This window comes from Euphorbia lathyris, chromosome 8 (genome assembly GCF_963576675.1).
Source record: "Euphorbia lathyris chromosome 8, ddEupLath1.1, whole genome shotgun sequence".
Lineage (NCBI taxonomy): Eukaryota > Viridiplantae > Streptophyta > Magnoliopsida > Malpighiales > Euphorbiaceae > Euphorbia > Euphorbia lathyris.
The window spans coordinates 9,209,422-9,229,749 of record NC_088917.1 but is presented as its reverse complement, the minus strand read 5'-3'; the positions used below and the strand labels follow the sequence as shown (position 1 = coordinate 9,229,749).

Here is a 20,328-nt window from a genome sequence, read left to right as displayed (position 1 = left end):
TTATATCACACATAATCATATTAATGTGATTATAACACGATGGCTCGAATCGCCACTCCTAGCATTATAACAATATTCAAGGAGTTGGCTCTAGAAAGTCACAATAGAATCAAAATATCCAGTTAGCAAACCTTATATGAATCATCACTTAATAAACATGGACAACAATATTACTACAGTACAAAGCTAAGAATAAAAGAAGCTCTATCAATCTCTCAATAGATGGATATGGCCTCTTTTGGGGTTTTCTATTTCATTGTACCGAAAAGCCCAATTAGAATTTTCCTATCCGGCCAAGTCACTTTGGGGCAACCGGATAAAGAAGATGAACTTCAAAAGAATGATTTAGAGTTTTTGTGGTGGAACCAAACAATACCAGATACGAGATAACTCACCCAATAAAAAATCCTTCAATTCTCAATTCTCAAATCAAAAAGGCCAATCAATTTTTATCTCTTATTTTAGTGCGTGTTTTCAGAGGAGCACAAATGCAAAAAGGAAGTTTGAGCTTCATTCAGATCCAGCGGACGAATTTTCCATCTCCAAGGAGAGCCGCTGGGTTTGCCTATCAGGAAAATTCCTAATTCTCCTTTTGGGCTTCCACTTTGACATAAAGTTCTTGTTTCGGTAATTCGAAGTAGGCGAACAAGGGTTTTTTAGAATAAGCAAATTCATTTGGAACCCTGCGGATTGATTCTTTTTCCAATTCAAAGATTAGAGAATTCTTAGCATACGAAGCTCTCACTCTTTTTCCCAGTTTACACCATTCTCCTAATTCCCCTTTTCAGAACATACTACCTCAGACATGGAAGGGTTAAGGTTTCAACAGGGGAATAAGTAATAACAGCAAAGTCCAGTTCTTGATCTACATCATTTACATTCACAGTATAATCTTAACAAAATCATCTTGTTCTTTGCAGCCTTGTTGGCTACAACTACTACACGACAACACGATTTACAAAGAAAATCACTTCACACGACCCGTTTGATATGATTATCATTGCATTTATATCATATATTATCATGTAAAATATATAAATAATGTGATACAATTATGCCACGACAACCCGACACTCCTACTACTGTTGCCTTTTAAAAGCTGATTGGCATCCTAACTTTGACTGATTAACTCCTTAGACTTACGTAAAGTGCCTTATTGGCTTCCTCAACCTTAAAAGCGACCAGATAACCCTTTGAACTTACTTAAAAAGTGATCTATTGGGTCTTTGAACTTGTTGATACACATTTCAACTTGTTCAAATCTCCTTTTGCACTAACAACATCAGATTTAAGAGATTAATCATATCACTTTTGAGCAACTTCAATATGGATTAATCGTTTTCAAAGTGTCAATCTACTTTTATGACAAGTTTAGATAGCTATGGATGTAGCCTAGAAATAAACATCCCCACTCGCAAAATCATCAGAATATCAAGAAATCAGCAACAACAAATCACTAAGATGAACAAAATCAATCTGCACAGACAAAACCCAAAGCTAAAAAGACTCAAATCTCAACAAAACAAGTCAAATCCACACTAGAGAGAACATAAATCTTTTGATTACTCGCATTACCAATGAATCCCAAATTCGATAACACAATCCAATTTTATTTTATTCAATTCCCAAACCCCAATCACAAGAATTCACAAAGACACCATCGTTTGGGAAATTCACTCTTATTTACCCCCAAATCATAAATTAGCAGTACAAACCAGCGTATACAACAGATAGAAATGACGGAAATTTAAGAAACAACACGGCCAACAACGGGATACTTAGCTTCGAATTTCTTCTCCCAGTCATCGAGAATGCCAATTTCCTTCTCAGTAAGGCCTTCCATGGAAGGAGAGATGTCTTCTTCGTTCTTACTCATCTTGGCCAGAGCTCTGGTCGCATCCTTGCCGGCGAACATGGCATATGAGCCGCCTGGTCCGTAGAAGGTAATGCCGGTGGTGACATTGAAAACGCGACCCTTGATTGCAACATAGATTGGCTTAGATGTGTCAGCGCCGCTGTATTGGGCCAGTTGCTGTGGTGTGAACTCCATCGATTTCAGGGTTTGATCTGGTGCTCGGTTTTGCAGTCGCCGGGTTTCTCTATCCACGAGTAACACTTGTACTGGTTTTACACCAACTACCAATCAACCATAGCTTTATTAAGGCAAAATGTATAATTAATCCCCTGAACTTTAACTGTGTTTTAAGGATCAAGTCACTAATCAATTATTTTTCTATATTGAGCTCTTCATTATTGATTTTGTTATGGATTTGGCCATTATTTAACTTTTTCGTCAAGTTTGGGAGAGGAAGAGATCGATTTGATGATTCTAATGCTGAAAATCATAAAATGGGAGAGGAGAAGATCGAGTTTGGAAGAACCTACTGAAAATTAATTTCTGTAATTTTTTGTTACCTTTTACTCTCTATCTATCCTAGTCAATAAACTTTCGTTTTTATTTGTCCACGTCAATAAACTGAATCGCCCTAACGATGTGTGTCGTCAAACTCGATAGAAAAGTTAAATAAGGACCAAATCCATAACAAAATCAATGATCAATGACTCAATATAGAAAAATAATTGATCAGTGGCTTAATCTTTAAAACAGATAAAGTTCAGGAGCTTAAATATGTTTTTTTTTTTTGCCCTTTATCAATGAATTAAGTTTCAAAATGGCCCATACTTAGTCAAATTTAGCTAAAATCAAAATTTAGTATTAATTCTGTATTGAAATTGTTAAAAATTGATAAATTAGCCTAAGAGTAATCCGGTTTTAATACTTGGTGTGGTTTAATTTTATAATTCCACTTAGAAACCTATAATTAAATAGAAACAAGATCAAAACGAGGCCGTTATCCGGTTAACCTGTTTTGATGAATGGAATGATGTACCTTGAGTTGAGATTACTCTATTTATACTTTGATCGAGTTGTAGAAGACAGTTATAAATTTAGGAGGGAGATGTGCTATGTGTCACTGACTGATAGGTGAACGAGTGTCCGGATATCAAGGCCTGATATCTCTCAAGCCCACTAGGTCTGTGATTTATGGGGTCGAGCTTGATTGATGTAGCGGGTGGATCCTTGACTCAGTCTATTGAGACTTCTCGAGTCCAAGTCCTGAATACGGAATCGTATTGACCAGTTTTGTGACGGTGGTGTCACGTGTTCCCTTTTCTCGGGTGCTTGTGTTGGTTTTCTTAAGTATCATGTGGTGAGTTTATATTCGTTTGATATCAGATGTCCTCCGATGGATCTAATTTTATCATTCTTTAGGATGAGAAAGCATCAGTTTTGGAAAACACTGTACTTGCTGATTCTGATAAGTTAAAGGAGGAGAATTTGATTTTTGATATTTTCGGAATTTTTAGAGAAATGAGGGACTGATAAGGAGGTTATGCAGGCTCCTTGCGGTTGACTTGCTCTTCGCTTAGTCGGCTCATAAATGCAACTGTCAGAACACGTTTTTCTGTGCTTTTGAACGTATTTCGAGTTAGCGTCAATTCATCTTTATTAGACAAGAGTCGAAGTTTCACGACTTTTTAGAGGGCGTGTCAGGAAAAGTTAATGCTCTAATCATTACTTGTTAGTAATTATGATGCTCGTCGTTTCACTTGCTTCTCGAGCAGTATAAAAGGAGGAAGGTGTTAGATGAGTCTTTTTCTCTCATTGTTCATCGGCATTGCCTTTTTGCTACTTGCGATTTCATTTTTCTGGAGATTTCTTTTTTAAGCGTAAGTAATTTTTATATTTCTCTTCTTTTCCAATTCTTTTCTGGTTATGGCTCTTAAGAAACAGAACCCTAAGAAGTCTTCTGAGGCTGATAAATTTGATGGGAAGAAAGTAGTTAATATGGGGAAGAAAACTTATCCTCGTGTTGAGGAGCAGCCTTCCACCTTGACTGTCGAAAGATTGCGGTCACTTCTTGATGATCATCCTGGTTTTATAAAGAATGGATGTGCGCCTTCCCTCATCTTCCTGCAAGGTGAACACCGGTTTCCATGGTTACTTGGGAATCTATAACCAACATGTTGAGTTAAGGCTGCGATTTCCTCGTATGAGTAGCGTTGTGGATATTTTTCAAGAATTTTCACTCTTCTCTTCTCAAATTTCTCCCAATTCTTAGATGGAACTCATGGTCTTCGTGAAGATTGCTCAAAAAGACTACTCATGCAATAGCTTCTGGTGTAAGCTGTAGGAGACGAACAAGAGGCTTAAGAGAGAGTACATGAGAGGGATGTGAGAGAAAAGGGAGGTAAGGTGTCAGTTAGAGATTGGATAAGGTTTATGATTTTAAAAATATAATAAATTATAAAATAAATAAAAGAATAAAAGTGCTCCTCTGACCTTTTGGATCATGTTTACTACTGAAATTAACTTCAAGATACTTGATTCTATATAGTTTAGGTTTGAAAATGAGTCAAACCACGAGATTTATTTTTATACCTTTCATTTTTATCTTTACATACATAACTAACTTATAAAATATAAAGTACAGTTCCTAAAAAAATATAATTTATCTTTACAAACATAGAAATTTTGGCTTACCAACCTTAATTTTTCTCAATTGTAATTTTTATACCTATACATCATTTAAAAACTAATGAAACAAAAATATACAAGAAATAAAATATTATAAATTTCAATTATTCGATCAGTAAACGAACTAAACTGAAAATTGTCGGTTACCAATCCTATTCGATTTCGGTTCAGTTTTGAAAATAGATCATATTTCAGTTCAGTTAACCAATAATTCAATTCGGTTACCCTTACTTCCGAGTGGTATAATATCCTCCACTGCCGAAATCTATCTGAAAGAAATAATTCTAAGCAACTATACACCTAAAAGTTAGAACTAGACTTATTCACATGCTCGGGTACCCACTCAGGTCCGTGTTCTTTGGACCGCGCTTGGACATGAAAGTTTATCTTTAGACCAAGCTCGGTCCAGGTCCGATAAAGCTCATCTCTTTTTTGGACGGGCTTGGGATTTATAAAAATAGCACGGATCGGTCCAGCCAACCCGTCTATTAATATTAATTAATAAATATATATTAATATTTATTTTTAAATATAAATTTAATTTTTTATTATTAAAAAGTATACATATATATTTAGGTGGGCTTCTATGGGATGGATTTGGGATTTGATTTTTGAACCCGAACCCAACCTGGTCCGAGCCTGCCTAAATTAACAACGGGTTGGTCTTGGCACTTTTAGACAAAAGTCCGATGGATCCAGCCCGAACTCGGCCCATGAATAGGTCTAGTTAGAACTAGGGGTGTTTCATTTACACTACCGAATCGGGAAAGAAAATGTAAGCTCAGCCCAGCATAGAACCGATCACCGATTTCCAGTGGTGGAGCACCGGAATCCCAGACATTATCATATCCTAGCTCCGCTTTTGAACTTTGGTTCTTTCGAAAATTTGTGATACTTTACAACACATATAAGAGAAAACCATGGACAATGCCCATTCAATTTCTTCTTTTAGCCTTTGTTTGGGAGTTTGGAGGTTAATGGAGGTGAGAGTTAAAGGAGGTAATGGAAAGGGAAGGGAAGTGATGGAAAGGAAAGTTAACAAATAACCTTGTTTGGGAGTTTAAATTTGGAAGGGAAGGAATGTTAAATTTACTCTGCAGAGACAAAAAATTTTAAAAAAATTTACGTTACTCTCATTAACCCCCAATTTGGAGGTTAGAGTTTGGAGGTTAGAGGGAGTAAAGATTTAACCCCATTAACCTCCATTTACTCCCAAAAAATAACTCCCAAACAAGGTTAACTTAATACTTAACCTTCCATTACTTCCATTTACTTCCATTAACCTCCTCCCAAACAAGGGCTTAAATTTTCATAGAAATGAAAATATTAGTAAAAATAAGAAAATCAATGGGAATAAAAGAGGCGACCTTTTTAGGAAACTTTTGTAGATGTATTTCCAGATATTCTTTTATCATTTCGTCCAAGCAAACGAGCTCCTCTAATTCTATGAATTTTTCTAAAAAACTTTTTTCTTGGATATCATTTAAAAAAAAATTGGATTGAATTCAAATCACGATGGCATTCTCTTGTTCCTGAATGGGCTTCTTTAATTCTTTTAGGTTTGTGCTCTACTCCGAGTAAAGATCTGCCCGATTTTTATTTGCACATATAGGGCAAATATTCCAGACATTATCATATCCTAGCTCCGCCACTGTATATATGTAATGTATTAAACAATATCCTGCCTTAGAGATCTATCTTTTACTCCATATTTGAAAATCTGAATCAAAATCTAGATCACAAGAGGGGAAAGAACTAAAAGGCCAACATAAAAAGAAAATTTCTTTCTATTGTCCTCATAATAACATCAATCTAATAATTAACATAATTATAATAAGTACATTATCCCAACATAATTCAATCTCCATGGTAATCTAAAATGTATCTCCACCTCAGTATAAACACTACTCGGTCCCGGCTCGGGGAAGAAACATCAGCAGGAACAACGGGAATTTTAAATACGGAGTTCATTAGTTGTTCATAAAAGTGAAAATGGGAGAAAAGAGAAGGCATATGGCAATCCATTGATAGTCCACTGCATTATACGGAATAGAAGAACAAATCAAACCCTGCTACAGTGTCGTCCTACGTTCTACGTCCTCGATCTATGCCGGAAAATTATCTTCGGCCACTACATCCACATCCACGCAAATCAAATCATCTGACCAAGAACATTGCATTCTCTGTGAAGTTATTTATACTTCACTTGCTTCTTGGATTGATTCTCGGCTAGAAAAGAAACTACATTAGTGCAAGGGGAAGCCGCCGCCTGAATATTCAACCTCCTGAAAAATTAGCATGTAAACTATAATTAGAAACATTCTAATTAACTTCTTGTTCATGAAGAATATGGTTGAAATAGGGGTACAAAAACTGATTGTCGTGTTATAACCGTGTTATGTAATCTATGAAGTCCACTACATGATTATATATTATATATTATATACATGGCACAATGATAATCGTGAGAAATAGGTCGGGTAGTGTCTGTAAATTGTGTTGTTGTGTCAAAAATTCACAGCCTACTCGAACAGAACACCTATACTTCCGATTTTTTTAAGTTCACAGCCAAAAAGTATTTAGCAAAACCTTCTAACAGCTACAATTCTAATGATTTCCTAATGAAGTGAAACATCTTAAACATGAGTTAATTTATGAAAAAATTAAATAAGGGGATCGGAAGACTATGGTTTCGGACCAAACTAGTTCGGGACTGTTGAGATGTTGCTATGTCAGAACCTGTGATGATCGGAAGACTTGGCTTGAGGTGACTTTTTTTTTCACCTCAAGGCAAGTCTTTGAAATATTAGCTAACTTTCTTCACTTCACAACAGACCAAATCATAGCAGAATATTCAGTTCTCTTTTAAGAGAAGAGCCCGATTTTTAATACCAATTTAAAAACCACATAGAGGTTATTCCAGAAGAACACGAGTAAGTTGCCTCTACACGGTATTAAACAGTATCAGCTAGTGGCGGGCATGTATAAAATAGGACAAATTATTCAGTATTAGGCCTTTGTCAGGCATACCAGTTTGGCAAAACATTTAGTTTGGGTCTATGTTGCACGGAAACTCTTTTTCATTAGCATTTTCACGTTTCATATCCGTTTCCATCAGTTTCCTAGCTATATTTTTTTAGAAATGGTGTCCGTTTCCATTCCGTTTCAGTTTCCGTTTCTGTGCAACATAGGTTTGGGTGAAACCAAATAACCTAAATTCTATTTCTAGCAAAAGTTCCTCCATAATCTACCCTAATTTGGGTTATTTTGACCATAGAGATTGTTACATCTCAAGCATGTAGAGGAAAGACCGATGACATAATACGAGAGAGGTCAAAACATTGTTCGACAATAATTATGTTAGGGCTATCAATTTCTGATACGATAACACGGTTTACAGAAGACAACCCGCTTGACATGACCCATTTGACACAGTTATCATTTTTGTGTTATTTATATCATATATAATTATGTGGAATATATAGATCACATAATACGATAAGCTGTTTCGACACCCCTAAATTATGCATCATCAATTCATCATCACCCAATACAAAATATTGAATTGCAGTAGTATCTCATTAAGATCTTTAATTCCAACAAAAATTAGTTCCCATGGTCATGTACGAAACGTTTAGCTTACAATGAAATTTTCGATTTTTGTTCGACATGGTTTAATTCAAGATGAACTTATTCGGAAGACAAAACGAACCTGAGCAGGAGGTAAGGATGAGACCCAGTCTGATGCGTGTGTTGGAAGAAGCCCCAACGTGTTCAACTGCCAAAAACAAAGACAGAAGATGATGAGTTGTAAGAAAAAAACTCATGCTTTTTGAAGGGGCAAATAGTAATAGGGAAGACAAGGAAACGCATCATACCTTCCAAACACCCAATGCTAAACCCCCCAAATTAAGGGCCATGAAAAGCAACTTAGGCCCAAGAAGATCTACTTTACTATCTTTGTATGGCTCGAAAACTGCATGGAGAAAAACAAAACAATTAGGACTTTGGACGAATGAACTTTATAAGCGTCCTAAATCAAGATGTGAACTTTCATGAGAACACCTAACAAAACTATAATAACGTAAAAGCAAGGTAGTCATAGTTATTGAAAATAAAAGAAAAAAGGGATAAGGTACCAAAATTGGCCTAGGATTTTTGGGGGAGTATCAATTTAGGCTCCACGTACAAAATAGTACCAATATAGGCTTAATGTTTAAAAAAGGGTACCAATTTAAGCCTCAATATCAGAATGTGACACGTCATTCATATTACTCCGTGAAGTTCTGATTTCTCTCTCCACTAACAATTGATAGAACTTAACGAAGTAATATAAATAACATGTCATGCTCCATTATCGAGGCGTCAAGCCTATATTGTTGCTATTTTGTACGTGAAGCCTAAATTGATACTTTCCCAAAAACCATAGGCCTATTTTAGTACCTTATCCCAAGAAAAAAAGGTTGCACTCTTCAGAATCACAATTGAAAAAGGTGTTAGTGGAGATGGTTATTACTGGAGTTCATATTGCAGAGTTGAGGATAGGGTAATAAAATACGTCCATAGAAATCCTTGAACTTTACATTTTGCAACATTGAAGTCTGTAATTAAATTATAAAAAAAACGAAATGATGACTTGGACAAGTTTGACTACATTATGGACTCTCTCTTTTTTTACCATGTCACAAAAAATTATGGTCAAATGCATATTTTAATCTCATTCGTTAACTTTTTTGTTGATTTGGACTTTAATGTTACAGATTATGAAGTTCAAGGATTTTTATGTCAAAAAATGAAGCTTCGGGGCCATAAAGTTAGTAACTCTATAGTTTAGGAGCCATTAATGTAATTTACCGGACATAAGAGGAACTGTACTATTATTAATGACATGGCTTCTTCCAATGTATAGCATTGAATTTCACAAAATAAAGGCTTAATATATAATTACACACCTAAACTTGTTACTTTTTGACGTATGACACCCTGAATTTGCTGACACCTAAACTTATACTTGGACCAATCACACACCTAACTTGTCAATTTTGGACCTCTGGCACCCTGATTTGCTGACATGGCATGGAACGTGTTTAGATGAAAGTTTGACTTGACAGTGCTGTGTCAACTTTGAAGTCTGACAATCAGCAAATAAGGGTGTCAAAGATCCAAATTTGACAAGTTTAGGCGTGCAATAGGTCCAAATTATAAGCTCAGGGTGCCAAACAGCAAAAAGTGACAAGTTTAGGCGTGTATTATGTACTAAGCCTAAAATAAACAAAAATACAAGAATGTTTAATTATCCATTCCCAATCCTCAAATATGCAGCAGGACCATCCAGAGATGAAATTAGTGATAATGAAATGTGAGGACAATCCTCTGCCTAAGAGGGCAATAATGAAAAGGAATTTCTAGTTAACTTACCCTTCCCGACCCCTTGAAGGGCACTTATGGGTTGCCAAAGAGCTGAAAATGTAATACCAATGCTGAAAAGATGCACTGTATTTCCAGCCATCCACATCATGAATCCCATCATCATCAAATTCTTGAACGGAGCTTGTGCCACTTCCCAAGCTTTCTGTTAAATTAGAGATAAAATGCTGTTAATTGATAATTCCATAATTATCGATTTGGTAATTCTCAATTATTTAATAAGGTGAAAGAATATTAGGAACATAAAAACTGATGCAATGCACATTCAGGGAGTGAGAAACCTAATAACATGAACAAACCAGCACTATAATCATTTCCTAAATGTCTTACAACTTTACCAACCCCATTCACGATACATTTAATTTTTGACATCAAGATTCAGTACCAAGCCATTTAAAACCTATAATAATGGCGGCAGAACTGTAGATCTTATCCGTAGATCTGGGTTGCAAAAGAAAGGACTTAGATCCAAAGGTTCAGATGATGAAGATTGGACTAAAGTTGCTTCGCTGCAAATTTGGAGTTACGATATATATATTTCAACCATTGTTTATGTTAGGTGTACCTTTAATGCCATTAATGGCTTTTTGTAATCGTTTTCTTGCCCGAGTGGATCATGTATTAGGCTTTGCGTATGTGAGGTTTTATTCCTTACTGTTTTCATGTTGTACTTGCAATCTTATTACTTAATGAAATATTAGCATTCCTATATAAAAGGGGCGGCCCGGTCGCATTACGCGTCCCCGCTGAGCGAGGGTCCGGGGAGGGGTCCCACCACAAGGGTGTATTGGGGGCAAGCCTTCCCTTGCCAATTTAATTGGCAAGAGGCCGCTCCTAAGACTCGAACCCGTGACCTCTGGTCACACGGCAACAACGTTTTACCGTTGCGCCAAGGCTCGCCCTCTATTAGCATTCCTATATATATAAAAAAAAAAAAAAGGGCGGCCCGGTCGCATTACGCGTCCCCGCTGAGCGAGCATTCCTATATATATAAAAAAAAAAAAAAAAAACCTATAATAATCGCAACTCATACTCTCCTATCTCTCATTCCTCACACAAAGCCATCAGAAAAACCAACCAATAGCAAGGGGATTTCTCCCCTATAAGAATCCAACATGTCCTACTTCCGAAAGTATAGCCAAACCTAAACCAGTACTAGTTAGCCACTTCCGAATATCATGTAGGAGCACGGACTATGGGCCCGACAGTCCTATAGTGTCCATAGGCCTCCTTCCCTAAAGAGACATCCGCCTCTCTTTTCTAAGGGCAGATGCCCACCTCCTAGTCCCCGATGGACTAGGGTGGATCACTAAAGTCAAGTGTTTGTTCAATGGCCCAAGGGTGGCGTGGCGGACATCCTAAAGAGTCCCTTTCTCCATAGTAGTCCTTATACCAACTTCGGGTCTGAGAAAAACAACCATTGATATGTTCTTAGCTCTACCCTTCTCTCGTTTGTCCTAGCTACTTTTTTCCATCACTACCTACCAATAACTAGAGAGGATTTTACAAAGTTAAAACAAATTCAAAACCAGATTACTTATCACAAGAAAGCCATCGTAACATTTACAACTGTGTCAATTTGAATTGCATAACCACAGCAACTCACAATGCCATAAGTTGATCCTAAAACGATTACACTCATATTAATTTCGTTCGAGAGAAACGTCAATAGAAACTAAGCGAACACCAAACAAGTAGCATGATCTTTAATAACAACACAATTATTCTGAGTGTCTTGTTATATTATACCAGATGAAAAGACAACTGATGAATGTTCCTAAGCAAGGTAAATCTTTAATCTCATATGGGATTTTTACATGAAGTTTTTATACCCTCCTCTGCACTATGATTCAAATATAAAAATTTCAGAATACAGAAACCCTCAGCTAATGAAGCACTTATAACTAAAAGAAAGAAAGAAAGAAAGAAAGAAGAAATATCATCTCAAAATTAAGCCTAAACTCTGTTAGATACTATGGATCATCAAACAACTATGAAAATCCAAAATACTCCATGAAACAACAATGTTTTTCAAAATTGAACTCAAAAGAAAACGAAAATATTAACAACTTCAGTTCAGATACACCTAGATGACAGCCTAAACCTTGTATACACTAAATAGGTCAATATAATCTCAAATATTTATTAACCATTACATTGAGCGGTTTTGATCACATGGACTATATCTAACAGTGAATGACCAAATTCATTGGGTCATTAAGGTCCATGTGAATACTACTGTTGCATTGAGTAGCACCTCTTCACGGTTGACTTAAAACACTGAATATTCGTAAGACCCTCTTCAAAGATTCATAAAAAAGGTAAATTTTCTTCAAAGCTAATCCTTGTCATCTCATATCCATTCAAAGTGAATAGGTCTTGGAACTTCCATAGATAAGATCCCAAATATGAAACAATATTATTTCAAACTCACACCATATCTGTAACAGCTATAATACGAGTACAAATCCTTAATTCTTAATATCCCTAATTCACAACTGAAAACTAAGTCAAAATTGAATTGAAGCTAACCTGAGATTTCCAATTAGCTTCAGCATCCTTTTTTTGCTTGGACACAGCCGAATCATCCTGCAGCGCATTCAAATCAAAAACTAATTGAGAATTAAACAAATTGACAAGTAAATTCAGTTCATATGGATACACGATTGGGAACAAAACTCTATACAGAGTATCAATTAGATAAAAAGAGGTAAGAGAGAACCTGATCTTGAGAGGCGCGAGAAAATCCAGGAGGATCGGGAATGTCCCGAGAAGAAGGGGCGTTTGAATTGTCAGAGAAATCGATAGCCCATCTACGACCCGAACCCATCACTGCTTTTCCTTTATCCATCTCCTTCTCCTTCTTCTTATTCTTCTTCTTCTGAGCTTATTGAATTCTTCTGGGTCTTTGATTTCAGATAGATCAGAAGAAAAAGATCGATAAAAAAGACTGCGGCTTTACCCAAGTCTAGCACCAAATAGCCACTGTAGCCGCTAAATCTAATGGAAGACGTCGCGTCGGGCCAGGCCAGACGGCTTTCTTTTGTTTAGTTGCTTTCGGAAAAAGGAAAATATATCTTTAGGTCCCTGATGTTTACAATGTTTATTAATTGAGGAATTAATCTTTTAATTTGACACATATACACTAAAGTTTAGAGTTAGCTTTAAAAAGGTCACCGAAACTTTATTTAGTTTCAATAAAGTCATTAAACTTTGGAATAAGGTATCAAAATAGGTCTAAGATTTTTGGAACAGTATCAATATGGGCTTCACGTATAAAATAGCATCAATGGAGGTTTAATGTTTAAAAAAGAGTATCAATTTAAACATTCGTAACGACATGTGACACGTCATTATACTATTTCGTTAAGTTCTGATTTCTACTATAATGTTGATGCGAGAATTTTTAATGAAGAAGGGTATTATTCGGTGGGCTTTTTGTTGCGCGATCAAGAGGGCTCTTGCATTTTTGTTTATCATGCTTCAGTGTAAGGTTGTATTGAGCCTATTTTAGTCGAAGCTATTGCAATTCGAGAAACTCTATCATGGACAAAATCAGTATATCGCAGCAATGTCACTGTTCTTTCGGATAAGATATTGTGCAAGCTATTAACTAGCCTTTTTTTCAACTATCTTATATCACTGATGTGATTTTAGATTATGTTACTATTATTAAATAGTTAAACAATGTTTTAATCTCTTTTGTTAAACGTTCAACGAATTATGTAGCTCATTCCTTAGCTTGAGTTGTTCTTTCTGTGTCTGATTGTGGAGAGTGGACTTACCTACTTCTATTCTTTATCAATCTTTATGATTTAACTTAATAAAGTATTGTTTTTTTTTTGAAGAAAAAATATACAATATGAAACTTTTTATTTTTATAAAATAAGGCCATTAAAAGAAACAAATAACCAAAAGCAAAAAGAATAAACATCAAAACTAAATAAGAAAAACTACTTTTTCAATATAGTTGTTTGGATTTAGGCACTGTTCTTTATTACTTAATTTCAGTAACAATCAGTTCAGTTCAGTTCAGCATCTGATTTCAGCATTCAGTTTCAACATTTAGTAATTTATTATTATTATTATTATTATTATTATTATATGATTTATTATTATTATTTATCTATAATTTATCATTATTTATTAGTAACATTCAGTTTAGTTGAGTTCAATTTTTTTAAGCGATAAAAAACAGAGTCTTATAAGATGCTTCACAATATAATTGTTGATTTTGAAAATAACGTCTTTGAAGAAGTGTAAATTTGATACGGAAGTACGAAATAGTAGAAATTTATTCTTTACATTTTTAAACAAGATTAATTTTATCCATACGTATTAAAAAATTTAAAATGCTAGTTTGAGTGTTATTAAATTGCCACATCGGACATTCCAAAGATTAATCATGTCTATGATATTTAGGGTCTGTTTGGTTCAGCTGTTAGCTAATAGCTGTTGCGGTTGCTGTTAGCTGTTTGCAGTTGCAGTAAGCTGTTAACTGTTGCAGTTAGCTGTTTGTTATTAGTTGTTTAATTATTAGTGTTTGGTAAAATTATATTGAACTGTTGATGTTCGGATTTAAAATGTCTAAAATGGACATGTTTTAAATTAATTAACGATGAAATTATAAAAGGAAAAATGTGAAAAAATGCCTATAACGTTTACAACTAGGAATAATTTTACTCTTAACGTCTAAAATGGTGCAATTTTACCCATTACGCTAGTAGTAAAAACAATTTTACCCCTAACATTGGCAAGTTAGGTCGATTTCATATATTATTAGAAAACATAGATATTTTATTTCTTATTCTACACCAATTGAAAATTAATATTTATAAATTCGGTAAAATATTTAAATTCTTTTTTGTCTAACTCGTACAGAAGACAATATATTTTTTTTATTTTCTTAAAAAAAAAAATCACGTCTAATCATATGTTTGTGATTTGTTACTAACGATGATAAAATGGTGCACATGTGAAGTGTAGATGACAATATTCATGACCAAAAAGACAGTTTGATAAATTATTTCTCAAATTGATCAAACTTGTCAATGTTATGAGTAAAATTGCTTTTGATTGCCAATATTAGGAATATAATTGCACAATTTTAGATGTTAAGGGTAAAATTGCTCCTAGCTATAAATGTTAGGGGTATTTTTGCATCTTATCTTATTATAAAATAAAAAATGTGTTACACAAAGTAATAAAAATAATCTATATAAAAAAAATAAAAAAAATTATTGAACGCAACAAAAATATCTTCTCCGGTAATTATGTTGTAGAAATATAAATAATGTTAAAAAATAAACATATTTTTATGGAAATAAAAAGGATAATTTTGTGAATAACATATAACTACAAACAGCTGTTTATGAAAAGTTCCAAATATGAGCTTTTCGTGGAACGCTCCAAAACGCTGCAGTTTCCAGAGAAAATGCTAAACGCTGCGGTTATATAAACCTAACCAAACACTTTATTTCCTGCGGTTTGGAGTGAAACGCTAAACGCTCCTCCGAAAAGCCGAAACAAACACCCTCTTAGTGTTTTAAAATGCTAATAATTAAGTCTGCCACATTTATGTTAATTACCAAAAAAATTGTCTTTTTTTTTGGTAGAAACAGGAAAGGAAAACAAACAGACAAAGGGACTAACTCGGGATCAGTCTAGGCAGGCTGACCCCAATCCTATCCTCTAGAAGAATAGACAAAAGAAAAGTGGGAGGAACAGAAAGGGTAGAAACACCTAACATCCCCTCATGCCCAGCAGCTGCCAAGCGATCCGCAACCCGGTTTTGTTCCCTGTAGATATGGCAGAAACTTAAAACCTCAAAGGAAGGGCGAAGCCTTAAAATAGCTTTGATAAGATTTTGGCTGTTAAGACAAAAAGCCTGGTTATTAGAAATCCTGTTGATTGCCTCCAAGTTATCAGATTCCACAGATAACCTCTTAACACCCAGGCGAATGGCAAGCTTGATACCCGAGAGAATACCCCAAAGTTCCGCTGAAAAGGATGAGCCCATCCCCAGGTTATGGGTAAACCCAGCCAGCCAAGCGCCACCTGCATCACGAAGAACTCCTCCAGCAGCAATTCTGCCATTGCTAAGGCAAGAGCCATCCGTATTCAGATTCACTACCCCCTCTCTAGGCTTGCTCCAACCAACTAAGTGGACCTCTTTTTTCTGGGTAGGTCTGACAAGGGGATCCCCTTCAAAGCTCTTCGTAATAATAGAAAGCTTTTTCGAGAAGAAATCAAGTAAGTCAGGAATAAGGACAGTCTTCTCAGCAAATAATTCCTCGTTCCTCCACTTCCAAATTTGGTGACAGATGATAGCAAAGAAGATGTCACTGTGCTCCATGTTGGCCAATAATTTTCCACTAGCACCATCAGAGAACCAGTCAACCTCAGAATGAGCCATGAAGGAAGGGAGAGTGTGGTGAGGGAGAATCTCCTCCCAAACCTTTTTACTTTTAGGGCAATCCCTCAGAGCATGGCACAAGGTTTCCACATGGCCTCTGCATCTACTACAGGCTCCAGACTCCGCCAAGTGCCGTCTGTGCCTATCCGAGTTAGTGAGCAACCTGTTCTTGACTCCCAGCCACAGGAAACTCCTAATGCGGTAAGGGATTTTAAGGTCCCAAATGGTTTTCCAAATTTCCGAGGGAGGATCTGTAACGACCTGGTCCGGAGAGGGTGGCGCCGGGGTAGAAGGCCTGAGCAAGGAGCGGCCCTAAGGGATGGCGATGGGGGCAGGAATGAACTGAATCCCACATCGGAAATGGAGAGGGAGTGATTGGGGCTTATTAGTAAGATGTGAATCCAATACATATAGACGCGTTTTAAAGCCGTGAGGCCCAAAGTGTTGGATTTGGGCCAGAGCGGACAATATCTACATGGTATTGGATCAGGGTGTTACAATTGGTATCAGAACCAGGTTCTCCACGTATGATGTGTGGTTCGGGGACGAACCAGGCGGAAGCTGGTGGGCCTGTAACGACCCGGTCCGGAGAGGGTGGTGCCGGGGTAGAAGGCCTGAGCAAGGAGCGGCCCTAAGGGATGGCGATGGGGGCAGGAATGAACTGAATCCCACATCGGAAATGGAGAGGGAGTGATTGGGGCTTATTAATAAGATGTGAATCCAATACACGTAGACACGTGTTAAAGCCGTGAGGCCCAAAGTGTTGGATTTGGGCCAGAGCGGACAATATCTACATGGTATTGGATCAGGGTGTTACAGGATCGGCCCTATTAGGGGTAAAAGCTTCATAGGCTGACTTACAAGAATAAGCGCCATTGTTGGTCAAGGCCTAGCAGTGCCTGTCCTTGTCTTCCTCTTGATTACTAATCTTCACTCCTCTAATTCTAAGGAGGGTCTCCAGGCTAAAGAAGGTGTCAAACTTAGACCAGATCCAGTCTCCTTCCGAGTCCACCACATCAGCAACTTTCCAGGGACGGATGTTACTAGGCGGGGGGATCTACACACTTCTATAAGCGGTTTATCCCCAATCCAAGTGTCATACCAGAAACTAATGGACTTACCATTACCCACCTCCAGGCCAATCCCCGTGCAGAACTCGGCAAACACAGCGCTAAGCCCTTTCCAGAGGAAGGAACAGCTGACAACCCTCTCCTTAGGGCCACCAAAATTTTTGTCTTTCCGATACTTGCCGCAGAGAAGACGAACCCAAAGAGAGGATGGGCATTGCCACATTCTCCAGAGAAGCTTCATTAAAAGGACTTTATTGTTGTCCTTAGCTTGCCTTATACCAAGACCCCCCCTACTTTTCGGCTGGCAGACGTCCTTCCAAGGGACCAGGTGAATCTTTTTCCCTTCTCTAGACTCTCCCCAAAGGAAATGACGGTTAATCTTATCAAGCTCGTTAAGAACCAGCTCAGGGAGCCTACAGGCTTGCATGATATGGTTCGGAGCCGCGTAGTTGACAGATTGGATTAAAGTAAGGCGGCCTGCAAGGGAAAGAGAATTAGCTTTCCAGCTAGCACACAAACCGTTAGTTTTGTCCAAAGTATCTTTAAAAGAGGCTTTGGAGACCCTGTCACTGTGAAGAGGGACCCCAAGATACTTCCCCAACGAGTGAGTCAGGGGGATGCCAGAGAAATCACTAAGTCTTCTGCACAAGCCATTGTCCATGTTCTTAGAACAAAGCATCCGAGATTTTTGGATATTAATCTTTTGGCCAGAAGCAACACAAAAGCAATTAAGGATATCCATCACCACATTAATTTGCTCCTCATTACCCTCCACGAAAAGCATCACATCATCAGCGAAGAACAAATGGGTAATAGGAGGGCAATGTTTATTGATGGAAACAGGGTGGAGAGCCCCCTTGCTCACCGCCTCTTGGATCAGGTGTGACAGTCTTTCCATAGCAATAACAAAAAGGAAGGGGCTCATAGGATCCCCTTGTCGAATTCCCCTGGAGGGAAAGAACTCATCAGACATGTCTCCATTGATCATAACCTGGAAAACAGGAGAGGAGATGCAATTCTCAATTAATTTCCTCCAGTTCTCCGGGATACCAGCTTTCATCAAACTATCCAGAAGAAAGCTCCAGTTTAGTCTATCATAAGCTTTCTCCAGATCCAGTTTGAGAGTCACGATCCCTTTCTTACCTTTCTTCATCTTCATGGAGTGGACTACCTCCTGGGCAATAACAACATTATCCATCATTTGCCTGCCAGGAACAAAGCTCCCTTGATTCTGGCTTATAATATCCGGAAGGATCCTCCGGATTCTATTAGCCACAATCTTAGTGATAGCTTTGTACAACACATTGCAAAGACTGATAGGCCTCATCTGAAGAAAGGAGGAAGGCTTATCAACTTTAGGGATCAGAACGAGGAGGGTTTTATTAACCAGCCTGATATCATTAGAACCACTAAAAACACCTAACACAAAGCTGTAAATGCCCTCTTTCACAGTGTCCCAGTGTTTATGGTAGAAACTAGCAGGGATACCATCGATCCCAGGAGCCTTAGTAGAACCGATGCTGGAGAAAGCCAGAACAATTTCTTTCAGGTCAATAGGATGGAAAGCTTCCTTAATAGCATCCTCCCCCAACCTAGGAAAAGAAGTCCCAGAGTGGGCACTCTTCAAGTCCACCGCTTCCTCTTTAAATAGGTCTTTGTAGAAATCAAGGGCAAGGCGACGAATGTCTTCCTCCTCAAAAATCCAATCACCATTGGAGTCTTTGATAGCATCGATCCTATTCCTCTGTCTCCTAATAATCGTTGAAAGGTGGAAGAACCTGGTGTTCCGGTCCCCGTCCTTTATCCAAACCTTCCTAGATTTTTGGAACCAAAGAAGCTCTTCCTGTCTAAGCACTGCTTCCAACTCGTTTTGGAGAGATCTAAGATGACCATTTAGGCTGTGGTCGAAGCGGACCTCCAAACAACGTTGAATGCCTTCCATCATTCTCAAAAGTTTGTTTTTCCTTCTGATAATGTGGCCAAAGATGTTTTTATTCCATCCTGCCACATTCCTCCTGAACCCCTCAGCGGCAAGGAGGACATCAGAGTGAGGTTGCCAATTGATTTTAACGAAATTCTTAAACTCGGGGTGAGAATCCCAAGCACCAAGATACCTAAAAGGTCTATTTCCTTTCAGCCGATTACATTTAACCATCTTAACGAGGATAGGGCAATGGTCAGAGTGACGGAAAGGGAGATTAAGCACATTGACCTCGGGAAATCTATAGATAGCAGCAACATTAGTGTAAACCTTGTCCAATCGAACAAACACATTATTCCTTTTCCAGGTAAACTTGTGACCGGCGGCTCCCAGGTCCGAAAGCCCGCAAAGATCCATACTTTGCTTGTGATTAAGGCACCGGTTCACATAATGATTACCCCCTCCTCTCTGATCACTCATAAGGGCAATGTCATTAAAATCCCCAGCCACCAACCAAGCATCTACCATGTTAGAGCTAATAGAATATAGGATCTCCCACAGCCTTCTCCGGTTAGTCAAAACAGGATCGGCATAAACAAAGGTAACAAAGAAAGGTTTATTACCAGGGTAACACACCTTACTATGGATGAATTGAATGTCCAAACTAACAATGTCAATATTGACTTGACCTGGCTTCCAAAAGAGCCAAATCCCCCCTGCCCGACCAGTAGCCTCCGATCTGACACAATTCCAATTCTTAAACTTTCTAACCACCTCATCTGCTTTGGAACCACTAACCTTGGTCTCCAGAAGAGCAAAACAAGAAGGATTAAATTGTTTAATAAGATCATTAACATGGATGCGGGTTGTCTTGCTCGCCGCACCTCTAACATTCCAAACAAAGAAGTCCATCAGAAAGGAAGACTACTGACACAAGCCCATACCAAAAAAATTG

At 37.5% G+C, this 20,328-nt stretch overlaps 2 protein-coding genes across 2 annotated transcripts; both read right to left on the bottom strand.

The window, feature by feature from the left end:
• Window positions 1–1,539: 1,539 nt before the first annotated feature.
• On the bottom strand, window positions 1,540–2,137 carry LOC136202049 (probable steroid-binding protein 3). Its single transcript, XM_065992497.1, has one exon. It carries the CDS (start codon window positions 2,048–2,050, stop codon window positions 1,748–1,750), a length of 303 nt encoding a protein of 100 aa, XP_065848569.1. The 5' UTR covers window positions 2,051–2,137; the 3' UTR covers window positions 1,540–1,747.
• Window positions 2,138–6,311: 4,174 nt separating this feature from the next.
• Window positions 6,312–12,977, bottom strand: LOC136203690 (uncharacterized). The gene is made up of 6 exons (XM_065994891.1): window positions 12,690–12,977; window positions 12,500–12,556; window positions 9,959–10,112; window positions 8,419–8,516; window positions 8,253–8,318; window positions 6,312–6,825 (listed from the first exon to the last, which is right to left on the bottom strand). Exons 1-6 carry the CDS (start codon window positions 12,816–12,818, stop codon window positions 6,787–6,789), a joined length of 543 nt encoding a protein of 180 aa, XP_065850963.1. The 5' UTR covers window positions 12,819–12,977; the 3' UTR covers window positions 6,312–6,786.
• Window positions 12,978–20,328: the final 7,351 nt, after the last annotated feature.

Bases quoted from the DNA above. Each gene is read 5' to 3' on its own strand.
- LOC136202049 (XM_065992497.1), bottom strand. From the start codon at position 2,050: ATGGAGTTCACACCACAGCAACTGGCCCAATACAGCGGCGCTGACACA.
- LOC136203690 (XM_065994891.1), bottom strand. From the start codon at position 12,818: ATGGATAAAGGAAAAGCAGTGATGGGTTCGGGTCGTAGATGGGCTATC. The intron at 10,113-12,499 runs GTTAGCTTCAAT...CTAATTTAACAG, and splicing joins AAGCTAATTGGAAATCTCAG to AAAGCTTGGGAAGTGGCACA. The intron at 8,517-9,958 runs GTAAGTTAACTA...TTCTCCATGCAG, and splicing joins CCTTCAAGGGGTCGGGAAGG to TTTTCGAGCCATACAAAGAT.